This window comes from Aquarana catesbeiana, linkage group LG03 (genome assembly GCF_042186555.1).
Source record: "Aquarana catesbeiana isolate 2022-GZ linkage group LG03, ASM4218655v1, whole genome shotgun sequence".
In the NCBI taxonomy this organism is placed as follows: domain Eukaryota; kingdom Metazoa; phylum Chordata; class Amphibia; order Anura; family Ranidae; genus Aquarana; species Aquarana catesbeiana.
The window spans coordinates 475,101,784-475,125,309 of NC_133326.1; the positions used below are offsets into that span (position 1 = coordinate 475,101,784).

The 23,526-nt window shown below is 43.9% G+C and overlaps 1 protein-coding gene across 6 annotated transcripts in view; it reads right to left on the reverse strand.

Moving 5' to 3' along the window:
* The window catches only part of ARAP3 (ArfGAP with RhoGAP domain, ankyrin repeat and PH domain 3), a 273,051-nt gene that overhangs the window by 37,626 nt on the left and 211,899 nt on the right, over positions 1–23,526 (reverse strand). For all 6 annotated transcript variants that reach the window (XM_073621033.1, XM_073621032.1, XM_073621034.1 and 3 more), the window contains 5 exons: positions 21,717–21,780; positions 20,717–20,880; positions 17,981–18,193; positions 10,656–10,761; positions 1,127–1,274 (listed from right to left, as the gene is read on the reverse strand). In XM_073621033.1, the coding sequence (XP_073477134.1) occupies positions 1,127–1,274; positions 10,656–10,761; positions 17,981–18,193; positions 20,717–20,880; positions 21,717–21,780 (695 nt within the window). The remainder of the gene's footprint in view (positions 1–1,126; positions 1,275–10,655; positions 10,762–17,980; positions 18,194–20,716; positions 20,881–21,716; positions 21,781–23,526) is intronic.

Consider the following 23,526-nt stretch of genomic DNA (forward strand, 5'->3'; position numbering starts at 1 on the left):
CGTCATCTCTATATGCAGAGGTGGTCCCAGGTCACATAATGATCTATTACTCTCCCAAATGGGCAGAAGATCTAGGAAGCTACAGTATCTCACAGAAGTTAGTACACGCCTTACATTTTTGTAAATAATTTATTAAATCTTTTCATGTGACAACACTGAAGAAATGACACTTTGCTACAATGTAAAGTAGCGAGTGTCCAGCTTGTATAACAGTGTAAATTTGTTTTCTCCTCAAAATAACTCAACACACAGCCATTAATGTCTAAACCGCTGGCAACAAAAGTGAGTACACCCCTAAGTGAAAATGTCCAAATTGGGCCATCCCCCCCCCCCCCCCGGTGTCATGTGACTTATTAGTGTTACAAGGTCTCAGGTGTGAATGGGGAGCAGGTGTGTTAAATTTGGTGTTATCGGTCTCGCTCTCTCATACTGGTTACCGGAAGTTCAACATGGCACCTCATGGCAAAGAACTCTCTGAGGATCTGAAAAAAATAATTGTTGTTCTACATAAAAATGGCCTAGGCTATAAGAAGATTGCCAAGACTCTGAAACTGAGCGACAGTCTTTTTCGAATAATTTTCTAACCATGTATGGTCAGCTTTACTATACCTGCATGGCTTTCTATGAAAAAAAAAGTGGAACCTACCTCCTTGTAGGCTTCATAATCTATAGATAAAAAGTCAGCTATGCACAGTATCACACTGTAGAGGCTACAAATTGTCCGCCCAGGCATCAGCCTCATCCTTTACAGCTGTGTCTGGGACTAGTCTGGGACTAATCTGAAGTCTGAGTAGTGCATGCAGCCTTGCTTGGAACAGTCTGTGTGGGGGAGTCAACCTACTTTAACATACAATTGCTGCCTGTGTCTGAAGATACATGCTCCAGGGCTGTCATCCTTATGCTTCATTCACTACCTGGTGAATCAGTGACCTGGAATAAGCACAACACATGCTTGTTCCTGGTCAGAAGCTTGCTAAGTAATAAAGGATAAAGATGCTGACCTTGAAACTTGCACATTCAAAGACAAGTCAGCAGTAGTAGCTCCCTTATTTCTATGATGACTAGGTTACACATGAATACCAGTAACTCATCAAAGAAAACAAAATGTATTAAGTACATTACTTACAGAGAAAATACTAGGATAATTGTCAATCAAATCCTCCATTATCTTCACTTCATGTTCTCCTTTCCCCTCTGTTTGGAACAAACTTGGAGCAAATAGAAGTGAAAGATTCTTGGTGCACATCTGGTTTAGATCTGCACATTTCTGGACCCTGGAATATCACAAAAAAATGAATAAAGCAATGCACAGAGATGATCAGAAATACTGGATTAAACCAATTTGTTTTTTTTTTATATCAGATTTTATTTTCCATTTTTTTATATCACAACATATACACAAAAACAGAGAGGAAAAAAAAAATATATAACATTGAAATCAACTCATAAATATTCACAATTCCCTTCCTTCCCCCTCCTCCCATATGTCCACATTCTGGGAATCGTACCTCCTCAGTCCCATATCCATGTGGTCAAGCCACAATTTCCAAATAGTATCAAACTTATATAAATTCCTCCCAAAAAAAACATGCCTCTCATAGGAACTGGATCTATTCAGATCAAATATCCAATCAGATATAGTCGGCGTGTTAGGGGAGGTCCACCTAATGGCAATTTGTCTTTGTGCCACAAAAAGCGCTCTTACAACAGTAAACCACATTGGTGGTTTAAGCACTAAGATTACAAGATAGCCCAGTAGATACATTAAAGAATCCACTGGGAGATTCAGATCTAAAATCTCATTAAGTGCACCCACAACCTGTGCCCAATACCTCTGGAGTTTTGGGCATCGCCATAATAGATATATCAATGACCCCGGATTGCCACATCTGGAGCAAGCCGAGTCAGTTGTTAAGCCAATTTTAAACCAAAATTCTGGGGTCCTATACGCCCTATGCAGTATATAAAATTGTGTTAATCTAAATGAGGGTGAAAGAGATACAAAGGGGAGAACCTGTAGAATCCTATCCCAGACATGGTCAGAGATAGGACCAATATCGCACTCCCAATTTTCTCTAGATGGACAGTGAAACTTAGAAGTACACTGTAATAGAGACGTATATGTAACAGATATTAGGCCTTTAGTTACGCTTGCCTGAACCACTCTTTCCAAGACTGGGACCGGGGAAACAAAACAGGAGAAAAATACAATTTGGCATATAAGCCATGTCGCAGCTGAAAAAATTGAAAAAAACATCTACGGTTCAAGGAGAATTCCCTTACCAACTAGTCAAAAGTTTTGAGTACTCCCCTCTCATAAAGTTGAGATAGGGTAAGAATCCTTGCTTGTTCCCATCGCTAAAAGCCCTGGAGGTTCAGTATTTCAGGTAGCATTTTATTACCCCAAATAGGGGTATATTTGGTTAGGGAGGAAACCCCCATTATCCTCGTAACAGATTCCCACACCTTGTATATAAGTACTACAGTGGGTATATTAGAAAAGACAGAGCACCCTGTTGACCCCTCCATGGCTAGCGTCCCTGAAAACCAAAAGAAACTAAGCGAAATGAGGGAGCAGCTAAGGCCTCTGATTCCCACTGTGCTAGATGCTGCAATTGAGCAGCTAGAAAGTAAATCCTCGAGTTTGGGGCCGCTAACCCCCCCAGCCTCCTTTGGATATTGTAGGAGATCTAGTTTGATACAGGGGTCCTATTTCCCCAAATCAAGTTTCTAAATATCCTGTTAATCTTAATGAAGTCTGGAAAAATCCAAACTGGGGAATTATGTAAAAAATATAAAACTTGCGGCATCCAAACCATTTTAATTAAAATGTATGCGGCCTATTACTGAGAGGGGAAGTTTAGATCAAATCCTACTTTGCATTTGAAATCTTGTCAATAATGGGGCAATATTGTCCATTATACAGTATATTACAAAGGGTATGCAGTCATAGTAACTCCCAGATATTTGAAAGAGGAAACAATTACAAGTTGTGGGCATACTGATGGCAAATCCTTCGGGAGTGAGTCCAATGGCAGAAGCACAGACTTCTCCCAGTTAATAGCAAGCCCTGAGAACCTCACAAACTCATCCATATAGCTCAAAGTCACTGGCACAGAGGACCGAAAATTTGATAAAAATAGAATAACATCGTCAGCATATAATGCTAACTTTTCTTCCATATTTACTCTTACCAAGCCCATTACGTCCGAAGCCGCCCGGAGAAGAGATGCCAATGGTTCAATTGCAATGGCAAAAAGGAAGGGTGGCAAAGGGCACCCCTGCCTTGTGCCACAAAATAACCTAAAGGAGGAGGATTGCACGCCATTAACCCTAATAGAAGCCCTAGGGCTAAAGTATAGTAATTGAACCCATTGACAGAATATACCCCCCATACCAAATTTTTTCAGAACGGCTCATAGATACGGCCATTCGACACAGTCAAATGCCTTGATGGCATCCAGTGCCAAGAAGGCCCAATCCGTATGATTAACCGCCGGAATCTGCATATTAAAGTAAGCTCGCCTAATGTTGACATGTTGGGAATAAAGCCAGCTTGATCAGGATGAATAATATGTGTTTTCATCTTTTTCAATCTATTGGCTAAAACCAATTTGTAATGTACCTTCTAAATAAAAAAAATCAGGGCTGGTGCTAGACTATTTTGCCCCCTAGGCAAGACCAGGTATTTGCGCCCCCCCCCCCCCTCAAAAATAAAACTTCTTAACCTCTAAGATATAACTTCTATACCTCTATACGGTATAGAAAGGGTACAAAATAGTCTAGCATCGGCCCTGTCTATAGCCCCCTGTGATGTTTGTTGCCCCTGGACTGCCGGACACAGCAAGCATAGTTGCCAACATTTCAAAAATTTTTTTTAGAGGACTGGGCGACAGCAGAAGATTGGATAACAGCAGAGGCCTGGGTGACAGCAGGGCAGAGGACTGGGCGACAGCAGAGGACTGGGTGACAGTAGGGCAGAAAACTTGGCAAAAGCAGAGGACTGGGTGACAGCAGGGCAGAGGACTGGGTGACAGCAGAGGACTGGGCGACAGCAGAGGACTGGGTGACAGTAGGGCAGAAAACTTGGCAAAAGCAGAGGACTGGGTGACAGCAGGGAAGAGGACTGGGTGACAGCAGAGGACTGGGCGACAGCAGAGGACTGGGTGAAAGCAAGGCAGAGAACTGGGTGACAGCAGGGCAGAGGACTGGGTGACAGCAGGGCAGAGGACTGGGTAACAGCAGAGGACTGGGTGAAAGCAGAGGACTGGATGACAGCAGAGGACTGGACGAAAGCAGAGGACTGGGCGACAGAAGGGCAAAGGACTGGGCGACAGGAGAGGACTAAATGACAGCAGGGCATATGAATGGGCGACAGCAGAGGACTGGGTGACAGCAGATGACTGGGTGATAGCAGGGCAGAGGACTGGGTGACAGCAGGGCTGAGGACTGGGTGACAGCAGGGCAGAGGACTGGGTGAAAGCAGGGCAGAGGACTGGGTGACAGCAGAGGACTGGGCAACAGCAGAGGACTGGGCAAAAGCAGGGCAGGGGACTGGGTGATAGCAGAGCAGAGGACTGGGTGACAACAGAGGACTGGTTGACAGCAGGGCAGAGGACTGGGTGACAGCAGAGGACTGAGTGACAGCAGGGCAGAGGACTGGGTGACAGCAGAGGACTGGGTGACAGCAGGGCAGAGGACTGGATGACAGCAGAGGACTGGGCCACAGCAGAGGACTGGGTGACAGCAGAGGACAGGGTAATAGCAGAGGACTGGGTGACAGCAGAGGACTGGGTGACAGCAGGGCACAGAACTGGGTGACAGCAGGGCAGAGGACTGGGTGATAGCAGGGCAAAGACTAGGTAAAAGCTGAGGACTGATCGAAAGCAGAGGACTGGAGGACAGCAGAGGACTGGGCGACAGCAGAGGACTGGGCGACAGCAGAGGACTGGATGACAGCAGGGCAGAGGACTGGGCGACAGCAGAGGACTGGGTGACAGCAGAGGACTGGGTGAGAGCAGGGCAGAGGACTGGGTGACAGCAGAGGACTGGGCAACAGCAGAGGACTGGGCAAAAGCAGGGCAGAGGACTGGGTGATAGCAGGGCAGAGGACTGGGTGACAACAGAGGACTGGGTGACAGCAGGGCAGAGGACTGGGTGACAGCAGAGGACTGGGTGACAGCAGGGCAGAGGACTGTGTGACAGTAGAGGACTGGGTGACAGCAGGGCAGAGGACTGGGTGACAGCAGAGGACTGGCTGACAGCAGGGCAGAGGACTGGATGACAGCAGAGGACTGGGCCACAGCAGAGGACTGGGCGACAGCAGAGGACAGGGTAATAGCAGAGGACTGGGTGACAGCAGAGGACTGGGTGACAGCAGGGCACAGAACTGGGTGACAGCAGGGCAGAGGACTGGGTGACAGCAGGGCAAAGACTGGGTAAAAGCTGAGGACTGGTCGAAAGCAGAGGACTGGATGACAGCAGAGGACTGGGCGACAGCAGAGGACTGGATGACAGCAGGGCAGAAGACTGGGCGACAGCAGAGGACTGGGTGACAGCAGAGGACTGGGTGAAAGCAGGGCAGAGGACTGGGTGACAGCAGAGAACTGGGTGACAGCAGATGACTGGGTGATAGCAGGGCAGAGGACTGGGTGACAGCAGGGGACTGGGCGACAGGAGAGGACTGGGCAATAGCAGGGCAGAGAACTGGATGACAGCAGAGGACTGGGTGACAGCAGGGCAGAGGACTGGGTGACAGCAGAGGACTGGGTGACAGCAGGGCAGAGGACTGGGTGACAGAAGAGGACTGGGCGAAAGCAGGGCAGAGGACTGGGTAACAGCAGGGCAGAGAACTGGGTGACAGCAGAGGACTGGGTGACATCAGTGGACTAGGTGACAGCAGGGCAGAGGAGCGGAGGAGTGTGCGACAGCAGAGGACTGGGTGACAGCAGAGTACTGGGCGACAGCAGAGGACTGGGTGACAGCAGGGCAAAGGACTGGGTGACAGCAGGGCATAGAACTGGGTGACAGCAGGGCAGAGGACTGAGTGACAGCAGGGTAGAGGGCTGAGTGACAGTAGGGCAGAGTACTGGGTGACAGCAGAGGACTGGGTGACAGCAGGGCAGAGAAACTGGATGACGGCAGAGGACTGGGTGACAGAAGGGCAAAGGACTGGGTGACAGCAGGGCATAGAACTGGGTGACAGCAGGGCAGAGGACTGAGTGACAGCAGGGTAGAGGGCTAAGTGACAGTAGGGCAGAGTACTGGGCAACAGCATAGGACTGGGTGACAGCAGGGCAGAGAATTGGGCGACAGAAGAGGACTGGGCGAAAGCAGGGCAGAGGACTGGGTGACAGCAGGGCAGAGAACTGGGTGACAGCAGAGGACTGGGTGACATCAGTGGACTAGGTGACAGCAGGGCAGAGAACTGGGTGACAGCAGCGGACTGGGTGACATCAGTGGACTAGGTGACACCAGGGCAGAGGAGCGGAGGAGTGTGCGACAGCAGAGGACTGGGTGACAGCAGAGTACTGGGCGACAGCAGAGGACTGGGTGACAGCAGGGCAAAGGACTGGGTGACAGCAGGGCATAGAACTGGGTGACAGCAGGGCAGAGGACTGAGTGACAGCAGGGTAGAGGGCTGAGTGACAGTAGGGCAGAGTACTGGGTGACAGCAGAGGACTGTGTGACAGCAGGGCAGAGAACTGGATGACGGCAGAGGACTGGGTGACAGAAGGGCAAAGGACTGGGTGACAGCAGGGCATAGAACTGGGTGACAGCAGGGCAGAGGACTGAGTGACAGCAGGGTAGAGGGCTGAGTGACAGTAGGGCAGAGTACTGGGCAACAGCATAGGACTGGGTGACAGCAGGGCAGAGAATTGGGCGACAGAAGAGGACTGGGCGAAAGCAGGGCAGAGGACTGGGTGACAGCAGGGCAGAGAACTGGGTGACAGCAGAGGCCTGGGTGACATCAGTGGACTAGGTGACAGCAGGGCAGAGGAGCGGAGGAGTGTGCGACAGCAGAGGACTGGGTGACAGCAGAGTACTGGGCGACAGCAGAGGACTGGGTGACAGCAGGGCAAAGGACTGGGTGACAGCAGGGCATAGAACTGGGTGACAGCAGGGCAGAGGACTGAGTGACAGCAGGGTAGAGGGCTGAGTGACAGTAGGGCAGAGTACTGCGTGACAGCAGAGCAGAGAACTGGGTGACAGAAGAGGATTGGGTGACAGCAGGGCAGAGGACCGGGTGACAGCAAGGCAGAGAACTGGGTGACAGCAAGGCAGAGGACTGGGTAACAGCAAGGCAGAGGACTGGGTGACAGGAGGGCAGAGGACTGGGTGACAGCAGGGCAGAGTACTGGGCGACAGGAGAGGACTGGGTGACAGCAGAGCAGAGGACTGGGTGACAGCAGAGGACTGGGTGACAGCAGAGGACTGGGTGACAGCAAAGCAAAGGACTGTGTGACAGCAGAGGACGGGGTGACAGCAGGGCAGAGGACTGGGTGACAGCAGGGCAGAGGACTCGGTGACAGCAGAGCAGAGGACTGTGAGAAATTGGGTTGAAAACTGTTCTTCCCAATTTCTTTCAGTCAGGACAGTGCTACATGAAAACCCAGATACCATCATTGTCAGCTAATAGTACTTTTATACGTCTATCTAGTCTGGAGATAGAAGGAAAAAAGCTAACAAAGATCAAGATGGTATCTGGTTTTTCATATAGCACTGTCCTGAGAAATTGGCAGAGCAGTTTTCAACCCAATTTCTCACAGTCCAGTGGCTGCATTAAAAAAAAAAAAACGGCATTTTTAGAGACATTTTTTTTTACCCCCATTCTGCTCTCTGCCCAGAAGGACCGCACGATCATCCCTAAGGCCAGCTGAACCGCCAACCGCCCCCCAGTGACAGGCAGGATCATCTCATGGCTGGACACGCCCCCCCACACAAGTCCCAACCAGTGACAATGAAGGAGGTGGGCCAGCTCCTCAGCATCAATCAGAGCCCTAAACCGCTCAACAGCTCTGCAGCTGGGGGAGCCAGAGGAGGGATCTGTCAGTGTACCCCGCACCCCCGCACGATCCCCTGTAGCAGACATTCCCTCTCCTCCTCTGGACCTCCGGTAAACTCTTGCAGACCGGCCATACATGGATGGCGGCACCAGAGGTGACATCCACCGGGGATGAGGAAGTGACAGGCCAAGGCTGCGCCCTAGGTGGCTGCCTAGTTCGCCTACTGGTAGCGCCAACCCTTCAAAAAATACTCAGGGACATCTAAACATGGAATAATGAACACCATCCAAAATTTACCCTTGCAGCAGAGTTAGCTGATAATTATGTATGAATATTATTTAGGTGAAGTATAGCCAAAGTTAGTTTGGCTATACTCCTCCTGGGGATCATGGGAGTGCAGTTCGTTCTGCACTTCTGTGACCCATTTTCAGCCGCCAGCAGGCTAAGCTGACCCCCTGTACTGTACCCTCCTGACTCCCTGTACTGTGCCCTGTTGACCCCCCTGTACTTTGCCCTGCTTAAAAAGTACTAATAAATAAATGTTTAATTCTCTCTGGAGTGGTAAGTGGGGTACCCCAAGGCTCTGTCTTGGGACCAATTCTGTTTAATTTATTCATAAATGATATAGAGGTTGGTATAAATAGCTCAATCTCAGTTTTTGCGGTCAACACAAAAAAAGGCAGAGCAAAAACTTCACATCAGGATATAAACATTTTACAGAAAAACCTGAATAAAATAATTGGGTGGTCAACTACATGGCAAATGAGGTTTAATGTGGAGAAAAGTAAAGTAATGCACTTGGGGGCTAAAAGCATAAACGCAAACTACTCACTAGGGAGAGAACCTCTGGGGGAATCAAGGATGGAGAAAGATCTGGGGGTCCTAGTAGAAGACTGAGCAATAGCATGCAATGTCAAGCTGCAGCTACCAAAGTTGCCAGAATATTAGCATGCATGAAAAAGGGGATATACTCCAGAGATAAAACTATAATCCTGACACTCTATAAAACTCTGGTTAGGCCACATCTGGAGTATTAGATCCAGTTCTGGTCACCAGACCTTAGAAGGGACATGCTGGAGAGAGTCCAGAGAAGGGCAAAAAAATTAATAAGGGGACTGGAGGACCTTAATTACGAGGAATGACTACAAGCACTAAATTTATTCTCGCTGGAGAAGAGACGCTTGAGAGGAGATAGGATAGCTATTTACACATATCTCAATGGCGATCCCAGCGTAGAAAAAAACTATTCAGTCTCAGGGATTGTAAGAGAACATGGGGCCACAGAGTGAGATTGGAGGAGAAGCGGTTTAAACCTAAGTTGCATAGGGGTTTTTTTACTGTCAGGGCGATAAGGATGTGGAAATCTCTTCCACAACTGGTGGTGTTAGTGGGGAATATTGATATATTTAAAAGACTTTTGGACGTGCATTTTAAAGAACGCAACATACAGGGATATGGGAAATGATTATCGACACTGACAGACGTACACCTACACAAGTTGAACTGGATGGACTATAGTCTTTATTCAACCTTACCTACTATGTAACTTTGTAACTATTTATACTTTACTGGTAATTCTTGAGAGTAGGTGCATAAATTGCTGGTAGGGCCTTTACTTTGCCCAAGGGCCCATAATTCTATTAAAATGACCTTAATGCTAACTCAATAAAAGAATGTAAGCTAAAGTAGAAACATGCACAATAACTGAGGTCACCGTTCTTCTCCCTGCTGAAGAAAACTACTTTTGTGAGAAAATCGCTATGGGCAATTTTTTGACAACTAAACATTCGATCGCAAAAACAAATGAACCAAAACCATAGAAACCATACAACATTCCTACCATATAAATATAAAAATATACAATCTTGGTGGTAGGTTGCCTTGAACCCAACATCTGTGAAAGAATAGGGCCACAAGAGCCAGATTCCAGCTTTTATTTTTCATTGTACAGGTAAAAAAGGGAAGACCTGGGTTACTATGAGCTACATAGACACTACACTTTGTAAATGTGAAATCCACTGGTTGAGAATCAGTGTTATAGGCAAATGAACGGTCAGTGATTAGTGGGGAGAAAACCACTAGTAGTAGTGGGTCCTGCAGTTCTCTCAGCCAGTATATATTTTTGATAAGTGCCATCGTTGAGAGAACTAGTATAGATACAGTATTTGACCTTTCACTAGTTTACTCTAATAACTAAGCAAAGTGCGCAGCAGACATCTCCCCTCTGCTGTAGAAATGGCACGTTCCATTGGCGCAGACTGACTCTCAGTGGTGATCTCAACTCACCAATATAAGAATCCCCACCCCTGTGATGTTACTATCCAAATAAATAAGTACTTTGTTTCCTTATCTTTCCAGACACTTTACCAATTAACAGAACAGGTTGTATAGACTGTGCATAGACTGGCCAGTTTAAGCAAACTTATATTTGGAGTAATCCTTCATGAATTCTGACTTGCACAAACCAGTTTGATTATCTCTATCAGTCATGTCAAGTCACTCCTTTTTACAAACCCTGATTCCATCAGTTTGTTTCCTAAATTCTAAACATTGGAAAACCACAACAGAATTAATTGGTTAAAAATATATTTGTAAATGAATACAACATTATAAATATATTAACAGTTATGGCAAATGTAGAGGTATTACCGGTAGAGGTGACCAATAAGTGCGGCCAGCGTAGCTCGGTTTACTTTAGGAAGCTGGTTAATCAGCTCCATGTAATTTTGTAGCCTCTTGGACTTTTCTTGATGTTCTTAAAAAAAATAAAATAAATGTTTGCCATTTAAACAGGAAGATAAAATGTAAGCAGACACATAATGAAAAAAACTTGTTAAAGAAAACAGGATTTATATATTTATCATAAAATGCTTTTCTTGGAGTCCATTAAAGACCACAGTCCTTGACTTTCTAGCTATACTGGCACCTACAGGATGATTGGATACTGGCAAACAAAACTGTACTGTAGGACAGCCCATGAAAACCCCTCCTACTATCACCATGCCTCTGTTTTCTAAGAAAACAGTGTTGACAGCATGATCAGAAACATAGAGGGGTGGGACCTGTGTTCCTTTATGGACTCCAGGAAAAGGATTTTATAATGAGTACAAACATTGTTTTTTTCCTCATCCATTGAGGGACACAGGAAGTCTAGCTTCCAGGATGTGCAAAAGCAGTTCAGCTGAGGAGTGGGCATATAGCAAAAGGCCACTAACAGGCCCAAGAAAGAGACAACATAAAATTTTTGTACAGCCTGCAGCTCAAAGAGTGGCCTGAAGGATCTTATGCCTAAAGGTGGCATCAGATGAGACTGAAAGGTCCTCACCTGGTATAACCTAGAGAACGTGTAAGCAGAGTACCGGGTGGCAGCCTTGCAAATGATGATAATGATCTGCCCGAGCCACCAAAAGGTAGTGGAACAAGAAGCTAATGCACCCTTACAAGGTCCATCCGGGATGATAAAAAAGAATTAGTCTTTTTGAAAGAAGCAGTGACTGAGAGACAGACTCTCACAGTCTGAACCAAATTCTTACTTCGTAGAACTGATGGTTACAAGAAACATGACCTTGTAGGTAAAAGTAGAGAGAAATGTCTAATGGGTTTTAACAAGAGTTTCTGAAATGCAGAGAAAAACTGATTTTGAGCCCCCAAAGTCACAGTGGGATGGACAAGGAGAGCTACATGGGACCTGTACAAACCTAACCCTTGATAGTGCTAAGATCCAAACACTAGCCCAGAGCCAGCTGCAGGAATGAATGTATTTGTCCCACAGAGAAACTACTAGGATGGAAGCCCTGAGACTCTCTCCAAGTCTATTATGACTTTCATATCTGATGATCGACTTTGGGAGAGGTAGACTTCCTAGTTTTTATGAGGTAAGATTTCCCTGTCCATCAGAACCTGGGTTTCAACAGCCATGCTGTTAAGGCCAGGGACCATTAAGCAAAATGGCAAATCTGTCTTTGAGACAAAAGAACCTGACAATCTGTCAGAGGCTATGCAGTGTGTCTACCGTAAGTTTTACCAAGCTGGCATACCACATCCACCTGGGCTAGCCGGACCATTAAGGATCACTGGAAGCCCTTTATCTTGAAGATATAAAGCAAACAAGGAAGAGGTAAAGATCAGGGATTACTAATCTTGCATGGCCACCAGAGCATCCACTGCTTCTACTAGAGGATTCCTGTATCTGGAGACAAACCTATCCAGTTAGTTGTTGAGACTGGAGACCAGGACGTCCATATCTGGCATCTCCCACCTGTGACACAGGTCCTGGAACCCCTCTGGTTGTAAGGATCACTTCCCCAACTCCAGGTACTGCCAGCTGAGAAAATCTGCCTGCCAAATGCCTTGGCCTGGAATGAACATAGCAGGCAAAGCTGAAATGCTTTCTACTCAGGACAGGATCCAGTCTACTTCTCTTGCTGTAGTGAGACTTCTGGTTCTTCCTGATGATTGATGTACGTTACTGCTGTAGTGTTGTCTGAATGAATCCAGATCAGATACCCCCCAATAGGATAGTTCAACTCTGCAGACACAGCAAAACTCAGAAGTTCCAGGATGCTGATTGTGAGACAATCAAGTTCACTGCACAGAAAGAGAATACAAAACTCCTCCCAAGCCCAACAGACTGGAATTCATTGTGAGGATCCCCTGAAGACAGGAAGCAAGGACTGCCACTGCTTCAAGGCCAGATTTCAGAGCCACACCAGAGACAACCTGGTCCTTGGTGCCAAAAAATGTTGCATTGTAAAAGGTCTGGAGAATAATAAGGGCAAATACAACTGAACATAACCAAAAAGAAAAAGAAAATAAAACCAGATCCTACTTTATATACAACCCGGTGATGGGGCCTTTAAATAGTATTGTACCCTATAACCAATCACTGAAGTCTAGTGATGTTGCTGTAGCCAAACTAACCGCAGCATACAAGAAAAGGTTGACCCCTATATTGCTACAGGGATCAAATAGTGGCTACTTAGAGCAACAACAAATCAACACCAGGATATGTATATGTAAAAACTATTATTTTATTAATTTAAAACCGCTTCAACATGCATCAATTGCATCCATATGCAGGGCTTGTAGCTCATGCATAAGATGTGCGTCACCAGGTGCAGCGATAATACACTGTTCTGGTGGGCACTGTGGTCAGTGAATAATCATCAAACAACAGAAAAAACCACATAAACCCGAACACATAACAAGACAACAAACAAGTGACACATATATGACACAACCACCACACAGACAGTCCGGACGCTGGCTTATTGCCTTTCACAGTGAGGCTGGATGACAATACCCCAGTATCACTATCATGAATGCCCAATTTGGGTAAAAGACATGAGGGGACACATCATGTTGTGTCAGACTGAGGTATTTCCAGTGTCACTGTGAAGACTCCCCCAGGATAGCTAGGTGGCTAAAAAATTATTATAATAATTATGCTGTTGAACAGGGGCTTGTTCAACAGCATAATTATTATAATAATTTTTTAGCCACCTAGCTATCCTGGGGGAGTCTTCACAGTGACACTGGAAATACCTCAGTCTGACACAACATGATGTGTCCCCTCATGTCTTTTACCCAAATTGGGCATTCATGATAGTGATATTGGGGTATTGTCATCCAGCCTCACTGTGAAAGGCAATAAGCCGGCGTCCGGACTGTCTGTGTGGTGGTTGTGTCATATATGTGTCACTTGTTTGTTGTCTTGTTATGTGTTCGGGTTTATGTGTTTTTTTCTGTTGTTTGATGATTATTCACTGACCACAGTGCCCACCAGGACAGTGTATTATCGCTGCACCTGGTGACGCACATCTTATGCATGAGCTACAAGCCCTGCATATGGATGCAATTGATGCATGTTGAAGCGATTTTAAATTAATAAAATAATAGTTTTTACATATACATATCCTGGTGTTGATTTGTTGTTGCAAATACAACTGAGGCTACCATTAGACCTAGGACTATCATTCAAAAGTGGAGAGTCAAACGACTCCAGAACTGTTTATCCTGTGGCCTCAACTGTGTCCAGGACTAGACCTAGATACTCTAAGGGAAGACTAACCCTTTTACCATAGAGGAATTGATTTTCTTTCCTTAAGAAAATTGCTTTAATGCCCCATAAACACACACTCATTAATGGGGCAATGCCTCCCACAACACTATTGTACCCTGCCAACGGAATGAGGGGGGGGGGGGGGGGGAGTGCGTGGGGAGCAGAATGCAATAATTAGATCCGACAAGCTGCCCATACATGGATCCAAATTTGGCCAGTCCCTGCTGAACCAGCCGAATTTTCGACCAGCAATTTACATTGGTGCTCAGTGTCCATAATTTCCCCCATTAAAGATAGCTAAACAAAATCGTTGTTAATGGTTACTTATCTGAGAGGCAGATACTGTTCATTGCTCAAGGGACCCTATCAACCCCTGGAGAAACTCTAGGGTTTCAAAGAACCCTGGTTGAGAAAGACTGCTCTAAACAATGAGTCAGTTTCTGAAGGTTCCGGATTCAGTTGACGCGATGTAATATCTGGACAGTTAAACGCATGATACCTGACAGAGCTCGCACTGACTATTCCCTCAACAGGAGGTTGTTTAAGTATCTCACAATGGGGTTGTCACAGAAGCCAAGAACTGCTAATACTGTAGCCAGCACCTTAGAGAATACCCAAGGCGCAGAAGGAAAGCCAAAAAGCAGGGCCATGAACTAGTAGTGCGGGAGCCCCAAAGCAAAGCATGGAAATGATGACAAGCACCAGGCTCTTCAGCACCCTTGGTGCTTAGAAGGGGGTACTGTGCAAAACAAGGTGCCATGTTCCACATGCTCAACCCTCCTCCTCATGGGGGCAAATAGGTGGTTGCTCTATCACTAGTGAATTGGTTTTATGGGTCCCCTAATCAGGTGTGTGTGGGAAAGACAAAAATGTATATAAACACACACCAGCTAAATCCAAACATGGGCAGTGATAAACCTCTTCCCCTTGGGTAGTTAAAACCATGCCAGAGGTGGGAACTTCTTGCTCAAACACAGTCTGAAAAATCAAGATAATGGGGATCTGTACTCTCCCTAATTCTGTCCTGCCATCACTGGAGCACACAGCACAGGACATCTTTGACAACCTGAAAAGGAAAATATTAGTTAAAAAAGAATAAAACATTTTCTTTGGTGTGTGTTTATTACCAATTTTCTCTTATACCCAGGCATTGATGGGCTGGTTAGAGGTCTGAGGAACGTTTACAATCATAACACTACCTATTTGTTAGGAACAGGAGCCATGCTCACCCCTCTAATTGCCAGCATTATCCCCTGGAGACTGTAGTGTCAAAAAGCCGATGCCTGCCAACATTGTGCTATATTGGTTTAGGGCAATCTCAGTTTTTTGGGGAAATCCTCTTAAGATGCCATGTGGAAGGGCATGCAGACTGGTATAAGCATTGCAGATGAGCTGCACCACTCCGTTGCAATAAGGATACCAGCCTGTATGCCTGGTGTGCTGGGCTAATTCATTCAGGGAGGATAGGACACGCGAACAATGACATTAACACTGCTATTACTGAACTCCTTACACCATGATAAGCATGTCAATAAATGAACACAAGGACATTCCTGTCATTTAACAAGATTAGTGCAAAACATTTCCATGTAAATTCATTCATAGGTGAAAAATAGCTGTTATTGTACTATCAAGATTCATCCTTGCAAGATTCAAACTAACAAGATACACCTAGAGAATATTATATAATACATTAGACAAAAACCTGCCAGAAAATGCTGGTCAAATCCCATCATACCTTAGTACCTGGGTGACTTTAGCTATGTATTTCAATAAGTAAATTTTCCTTGAAATATATACCCCATACCCCTATTGATGAGATATAAATAAGCTGACTGTAAAAAAAAAAAAAAAAAGAAAAAAAGAAAAAAAAAAAAAACAGAATCATAATCTGTTTACAGCAAAAAGAATTAATAAACATGCAGATAAAGCAAATACTTTCGCCTCCCTGTTACTTTTCTTGATTTTTAATTTCATGGTTTAATGAACAGTATTTAACTTTTATGGTAAACAGCAAACAAAACAACAAAGATGAATGTGCTGCTGCTGTAACAAGCCTCCGAATGTCACACATGGAACAGTACACTTGCTTAACATAAAAGATTTAAAGAAAAACACCAGCCAAAAAAAAAGGCCTCATGCACATGAACTGTTTGGCTTGCCAGCATCAAATTCCGGCATTTTCGGGTGCCCAAAAGGCACAACAGTCAAGGAATTCTGCACTTGGGGTATACGTTTCTGAACGCATATGGCCCTAAACATGAGTACCACTTGGTACGGCATCCAGCTGCCATGTATTTCAGCCTGTCATACATTTTGACAGGCTGCTGGAATGGGGGCTGGCTGGATGTGCTGTGCTCCCCCCTCCCCATGACAGTGTGCAGGGATTATACTACTCTGCATTCGCTATAACTTTTTAAATCAGCACGAATGCAGAACCGCACAGCCATGTCATTCATTCACACAGATTTATGAATGAACTACAAGTCCTGTCTTCTATTACCACACTGGTAATACATTGCCCCTTCCTTCAGCTCTCCAATTTAATATCTAGGTATTGGGAGGGGAATCTGGCTTTGCACCTGTGAGCAAAATTCAAAAATACACTTTTTTTACCTGCAAATACATGTGCATTTATTAATTTTCTCTAAAAGATGGCCTTAGCATTTAAACCACCCATGTGCATATAACCTATCAAGGTAAAAATGAACAGCCTGATGAGCTCATCATGCGTTGCTTTCTCTTCATATCTGCATTCTCCATGTTAGCACCTAAACTGACTGACTTCTTGTGCTGCTTCTTTCCCTCACACTCCAGCCCTGCTGTACAGAGACTGCAGGAGGCTGATACCAGGTCAAATTCAGGTACTGCTCATATTTATATTCATATATTCATAATTAAAGAATACATTTAATGATGTATTAGACATTACAGAGTTGCATTTATTTGTATTTTTTATACTTGTCTAGAGTTCAGCATTAAAGTAAAATTCTGCATATGCAGAGAAACAGTTCTCTCTAGTCAGTTAAATACATATTGTAGAATTCTACTTTTTCTGGTCATACATATGACTAGCTCCCTAAACTTTCTCCAGCATACTGCTAAGTTATAGGACCTGCATGCTATAACTCCACAATCAGTCTAATGCCCTGTACACACGATCGGACATTGATCGGACATTCCAACAACAAAATCCATCGTTCCGAACGCGGTGACGTAAAACACGTACGTCGGGACTATAAACGGGGCAGTAGCCAATAGCTTTCGTCTCTTAATTAATCCTGAGCAATGTGTGGCACTTTGTCCGTCGGATTTGTCTACACACGATCGGAATTTAAAGGATCAGATTTAGTTGTCGGAAAATTTTATAGCATGCTCTCAAACTTTGTGTGTCATAAATTCCAATGGAAAAAGTCCAATGGAGCCCACACACGGTTGGAATTTCCGACAACAAGCTCCGATCGCACATATTCCGTCGAAAAGTCCGACCGTGTGTACAGGGCATTAGTGTTGTAAGTACAGAAAACCTGTATCTCTGCATCCCTCAAGATGTGCATATCCACTAATAATAATACCACCAAGAACAGAGCTCAGAATGGCTGTGATTTTACTTCCAGCACTGTGCACACTTCTGGAAAAATCAAAGAGCCAATCACAAGTGGGAAATTAGATTTTAGGGGGTATACTATACACCAGGGGTCTTCAAACTACGGCCCTCCAGTTATTCAGGAACTACAATTCCCATCATGCTTAGTCATGTCTGTGAATGTCAGAGTTTTACAATTCCTCCCGGGATGTGTAGTTCCACAACAGCTGGAGGGCCATAGTTTGAAGATCCCTTCTATACACAAATACTATAATGTCTGCTTTATCTTTGGGATGACATGGGCAGATTGTTCCCATTTTTTTTTACCTGCAGCTTCTCTCCATTGTGGATGGAGTTCTGTTGTGAAAATGGGATCATCCAGCTCCCTGAAAAACCTCTTCAACACATCCGTGACATCTTCAACAAAGTTGTCGCTGATGCGAAGTTTGACATTTCGGGCATCTTTTCGGAACTCGTCCATCAGCAGTTTAATCCGAGATTTGGCTCCATTTTTCCGATATATCCCCTCGTGACGAAGACCTGTACAAACATAGCACTATGAGTACTACATACTGTATCCATAGATACCTGGCAGATGTATAATATGTTCCCGAATCAGGAAAACTAGTCAGATTATGGTGAGGTGGGCAAATGGTATGATATGCACTAAATTCATGCTTGTGCAAGATATTGGTGCCTCTACTGTGCCCCCCAATATTTCCATTCATATAACAACTGTGCTTTATATAATGTGGAACAATGGCAGAGCTGAAGATAAGAACACACCGAGCATTAGATTTATGAAAGTGAATGTGATAGTCTGGGAAGACTAATGTATCAGTCATCTGCAGGATTTATTTATAAATTTTATTAGCTGACTGCTTCTTATGGGCCATGTCCATTGCTGTCAGTTTAACACAATAGAAATTAGTAATTAATTAATTAATAGAACAATAAAATTAATGATAGGATGCATACTGAACTTATTAAAGCGATAGACAGGTATAGTATATACACGTTGCATAGAGTCTGGTCCAACTGGATCATCTATAAAGAATCTTAGAGGTTTAAAGACATTAAAGGTTTAAAGACCTTAGAAGTTTAAAGACTCAATTCTCTCCTTAAAGAGGAAGTAAAGCCTAAAATAAAAAAAATACACCCTGCAAGGCAAAGTCATCATGAGCTAGTATGCATAGCATACTAGCTCATTATGAATAACTTACCTCAGATCGAAGCCCCCGAAGCGACCCTCGTTCGCCTCCTCTGCCATCGCCATCTATCCTGGAGTGACTTCCAGGTATCGCGGCTCCGGCGCTGTGACTGGCCGTAGCCGCGATGACGTCACTCCGGCGCATGCGCGCAGGTGCCGTCAGTGATGGCATGTTCACCTTCACTAATGGCATGCTCAGTGCGCCTGCGCCGTTGTCTACGGCACGGATGGGCCGTAGACAGCAGTGCCCGGTTTTTGTAAAATATCTCCTTAACCGTGTAGGTTAAGGAGATATTTCTTGCACCTACAGGTAAGCCTTAATCTAGGCTTACCTGTAGGTTAAAGTGGTCCCAGAAGGTTTACAACCACTTTAAACCATAACTAAAGGCAAAACTTTTTTTTTAGTTCTGGATAGATTGGAGAAGGATTAGAACACTTGTCAGTTTTTATTGCTCTCTGTGCCCTGTTAAGGAGATTCCCCCCTCTCTATTTGTTCTGTTTACCATTATCATTGAAAGTGAAAGTAAATGAAAATCCAAAATTTTGGGTTGTGCCCAGAAAAGTAATAGAGGGGAAATCTTCCAATAGGGACACTAGTTCTGGTGACTTGGGGTCCCCAAGGAATTCCCTTAATTTGCAGGGATTTTCTCTCACTTCCAGTTTGGCTATGGGACAGGAAGTGAAGGGAAATCTCCCCAATGGTGCACAGATGGAGGGGGAAAAAAAAAATCAGACAGGGGTTAAAACCCTCCCTTGATCTATCCAAAAATGAAAAAAAAAAGTTCTGCCCATAGTTCTGCCCATACTTTAACTAAGTTGAGACGTACAACTTCCAAATTCTACCACCTTAGGTAAACCGATTCACTTAATTCCACACCAGATATCCAGATAGAATCAGAGCCACGGAGGAGGAACTAACCCTGACCTACCCCTCTTCCCTCTTTCCTTTCTTTCCACCATTTCTCTCCATACTGATCTCCTCAACATTTCCCCTTCTGTAGTCCACATTTAAAGACCCCCCCCCCCCTCTTTTTTTCTGTAGTTAATTTGACCATGTATGTCCTTGTATCAAGCTAAAGCTTTGTTTTTCTTTGTGAATGTACCTTTACAATGCTGTACTTGTTAATATATGTAATGTGACACAGACATCATTTACGTACTGATGGTCAGTGTATAGGTACTTATTCTGTATGCTCCAATTAAAATTGAAAGCATTAAATTGGCCTTTAGAACAAAATTAAGTATTTTGAAAACACACTATGTGGGATAAAACCATTTTCACATACCATAGAATATTAAACAAAATTTTAAAAATATATTAACATAAAGAGAGAATCTAATTGCAGTACAGATTTTGAGATGCTTCACATTGCAAACGATAAGCTTCCAGTTAATGGCCATTTCAAGCTGAGAAAAGACTGACTGTGACTGTCACTAATATATGAATATTAAACTGCATATACACCCAGCTGTAATGTAGAACTCTAACGCTCAAATATATGTAATATTTTTCAAAGGGGTTGTGAACAGTTAAATACACAAGCATACACAAGCAACTTTTAATTTTATCTGGCTGCAGTGTCAGTATATTGGCAAGTAATGATCAGGCAGTATAAATAAGACTGAGTACAGGAAACTATTATTAAGTGGCATGTCTACACAGTGAAACACTGAGAAGAATTGAATGAAAGCTAATTACGGAATGAACAGGTAACATATAATCTGATGCTAGAGCTGCTTAGTGACTCTTCTTTCTATAGACTTCTTCTAGCACAAACAATCTTCCAGATTTTTTTTTTTATTTTGCCTAATATATCACTTTAATATATCAAGAAAAAAAAAATCACACCCACCGTATTGAGTAAGGAAAGCGATGCAACTGTCTACAATGATAGGAATGTCATTCCTACTAAGTTGCTGGTCACGTAACATGTTGCCACTACTACATGCTGCTGCCTGGATATCCAAACTCCATGCCAAAAAATCTGCACGTGTGATACCCTGCAGATACAGGGTCCTAAAGAGTGGAAATAATGTCAAGTCAAGTTTATTTAAAAAATCCAGGTGCACAGAAAACATAATTTGGTTCATGTACACTTTACAAAGCCAAAAAATCATCACCACTGGTCCTTCATCGTGTCAATGTAAGGCTGCATTCACACCTGAGCGTTTTGTAGCTTGAAGCTCAAAGAAGCTCAACAACAAAACTCCCATTTATTTTAAAATTAATAAGATTTTGCTTGTTGAGCTTCTTCGGTGTAAATGCAGAAGAATGGGGCTGACTCCACCCATTGATCCCACTGGTATGTTGACATGATGGAAGATAGAAAAATGAGGAAAGTCCTGTCAAATGCTCAATATAATTAGTAAGACCAGACAAATAATTGAAGTATTTGAAAAATAATTACTCCTATCCTGAGTCTCTGTCATGGTAGTAAACCAATGAGATCAGAGGGTGCAGGCAGACCCATTATTATGTGGACATGAACAGGACAAGAAGAAGAAAATTAGTATCTGACAAAAATTTCTCCTCACAATCCAGCAAGTGCAATTACCTGAATACTATCTACCTGAAACAGACATAATGCATGTGTGTGTGTGTGTTTTGCTGGAGTTGCCATGTAAACTGTAACACTATTTATATAATTACAAGAGATTCTGAAACTTGAAATTTGTGAGATAATGCACATTATAAATGGTAAGATTAGGTTATAGTTTAACTATTTTCTGCTGTTCTGTACAATGGCCACCAGGTGGCAGAGGAGCACCATGTAAAATCTTTAGACTCCTTTTATAAAGGCGTGTAAAAAAAAATTACAAAGATTAACATAAAAAGAAAGAACTTAAACATACCTTCCTTTTTCTACAAGGATTAATATATCTTTCTTTTCAGAATTTTCTGCAGCTGGTGATACAGCTAAACATCAAGAAAGGAAAAATGAACAGAATCTCATTTTCAATATTTTACACAACTGACATGAACTAAAGGCACAAACACTTTTATTTAAATATATTCCTCGGTAGTTAGGCAGGATAAGAATTCATCTTTAAGCCCAGATGTTAGATTGTAAAATTAGTAATGAAATTATGCTGGATTAAAGTAAAAATGCACATGGCTTTTGTATTTAGAGCATTTAGACAATATTTGGTTAGCCTGCATTGGTCTGTTTCAGGTCTGAATTCAGCCTAAAATTCGGGCTAAAATGGGACCTGAAACGATGAACCAGGACGCACCGGACCCCTGCTGTGAGCCGAATCGGCTTCCAGTGTGAACCAAGCTTTATTTTGGGCTGAATTCAGACCTGAAACAGACCAAAAGACGCACAGGGCTCCTGTCCAAATTCGCACCGGAGCAGCATCGGAGATATGTGAACCGGCTCCATAGAGCACATTCTCCTGCTATTGAAATTGGATGCGGAGATCCCGCATCCAATTCGCAATAGTGTGAACCCGGTTTTAAGGAAAGCATTTGGCTTGATAACATAGTGAAGATAAACTAAAGATAAACAATCGTTACAGCAACCAGTCAGACATCTGATGTGAGCCAAAATTATGAAAGATGATATTTAATTGGTTACTATGTGTTTAAGTAAGCATTGGACAAAGGGTGGTGTTCTTAAGTGTGTACAAGAAACAACATCCTCATTTCTTTTAAATGTTTTAAATTAATTTTTTTTTTACTAGGGCACAGAAATTCATGTTCATATAGCTTAAAGTGCACCTGTCCCCAGACTATGGAGAAGTAGTTTACATATTAAGCTGTAAAAGCAATATAAAACAATCCATCCCTAACCTTTGAAGCTGCTGGAGTCTGTCAGTGGACCCGCTTGGGATTTGTCCGCTGATCCCCACCAAGCAGGCGGATGAAAGGTCCGTATCCGCTCTGCTAATGCAGAGCAGACACGGACGCAGCCCACTGTCCTCTATGGGCTGCCGGATGGAAACGAACTGCCTGTCTGTTTCCATCTGACTGTCATCCGATCCGCCGGACAGATGAGGAACGGATCCCCTTCTGTCTGTTTTAACGGACAGGATCAGATTGGATTTCGGCAGGTGTCAATGGACACATGTCTTTTGAAATACCCCGCTTCATGGACAGCAATGGATGGTCCAATTGGGTCCCCCTGAAAAACTCAAAGGCAGAACTGATCAGTCCGTCAGTGTGAAAGGGGCCTAAGATTTCAGCGCCACGGTCATTAATTTTAAACACTGATTTCTCCACAATGGCTATTAACTATAGAGATGAGTGAAGGCTTCTTTTAAAATGATTCTACTTCTCGTACAAAATATGTAAGACTATACTTTAGTGTGTTTAGTCTGGGCACACGTTTATATATGTTAGCATTGGTCTAGGAATAGTGGTGACTGGCTGGGAAGCAGTTATCAACCTTTGCCCCAAAAACTGAGAAGCATTTTAGAATTAGAAGGACTTTGCCTCAAAACATGCACCCAACAAACTGAGGAGGACCCTACCTTTATTCTGGTACCTCAGGACATGTGGTGGCAGGAGACCCACCTGCTTTTTCCCTGAATAAACACCAGAGGCCTAATGAGGCAGAAATCGCTTACCCTTCTGCACGTTTGTCTGTCCCTAGAGCTCTTCATCTCAACAAATTGCAATGTTTGGGTGCCTCATACACCCTGTTTTTCATTACTTCTGTTC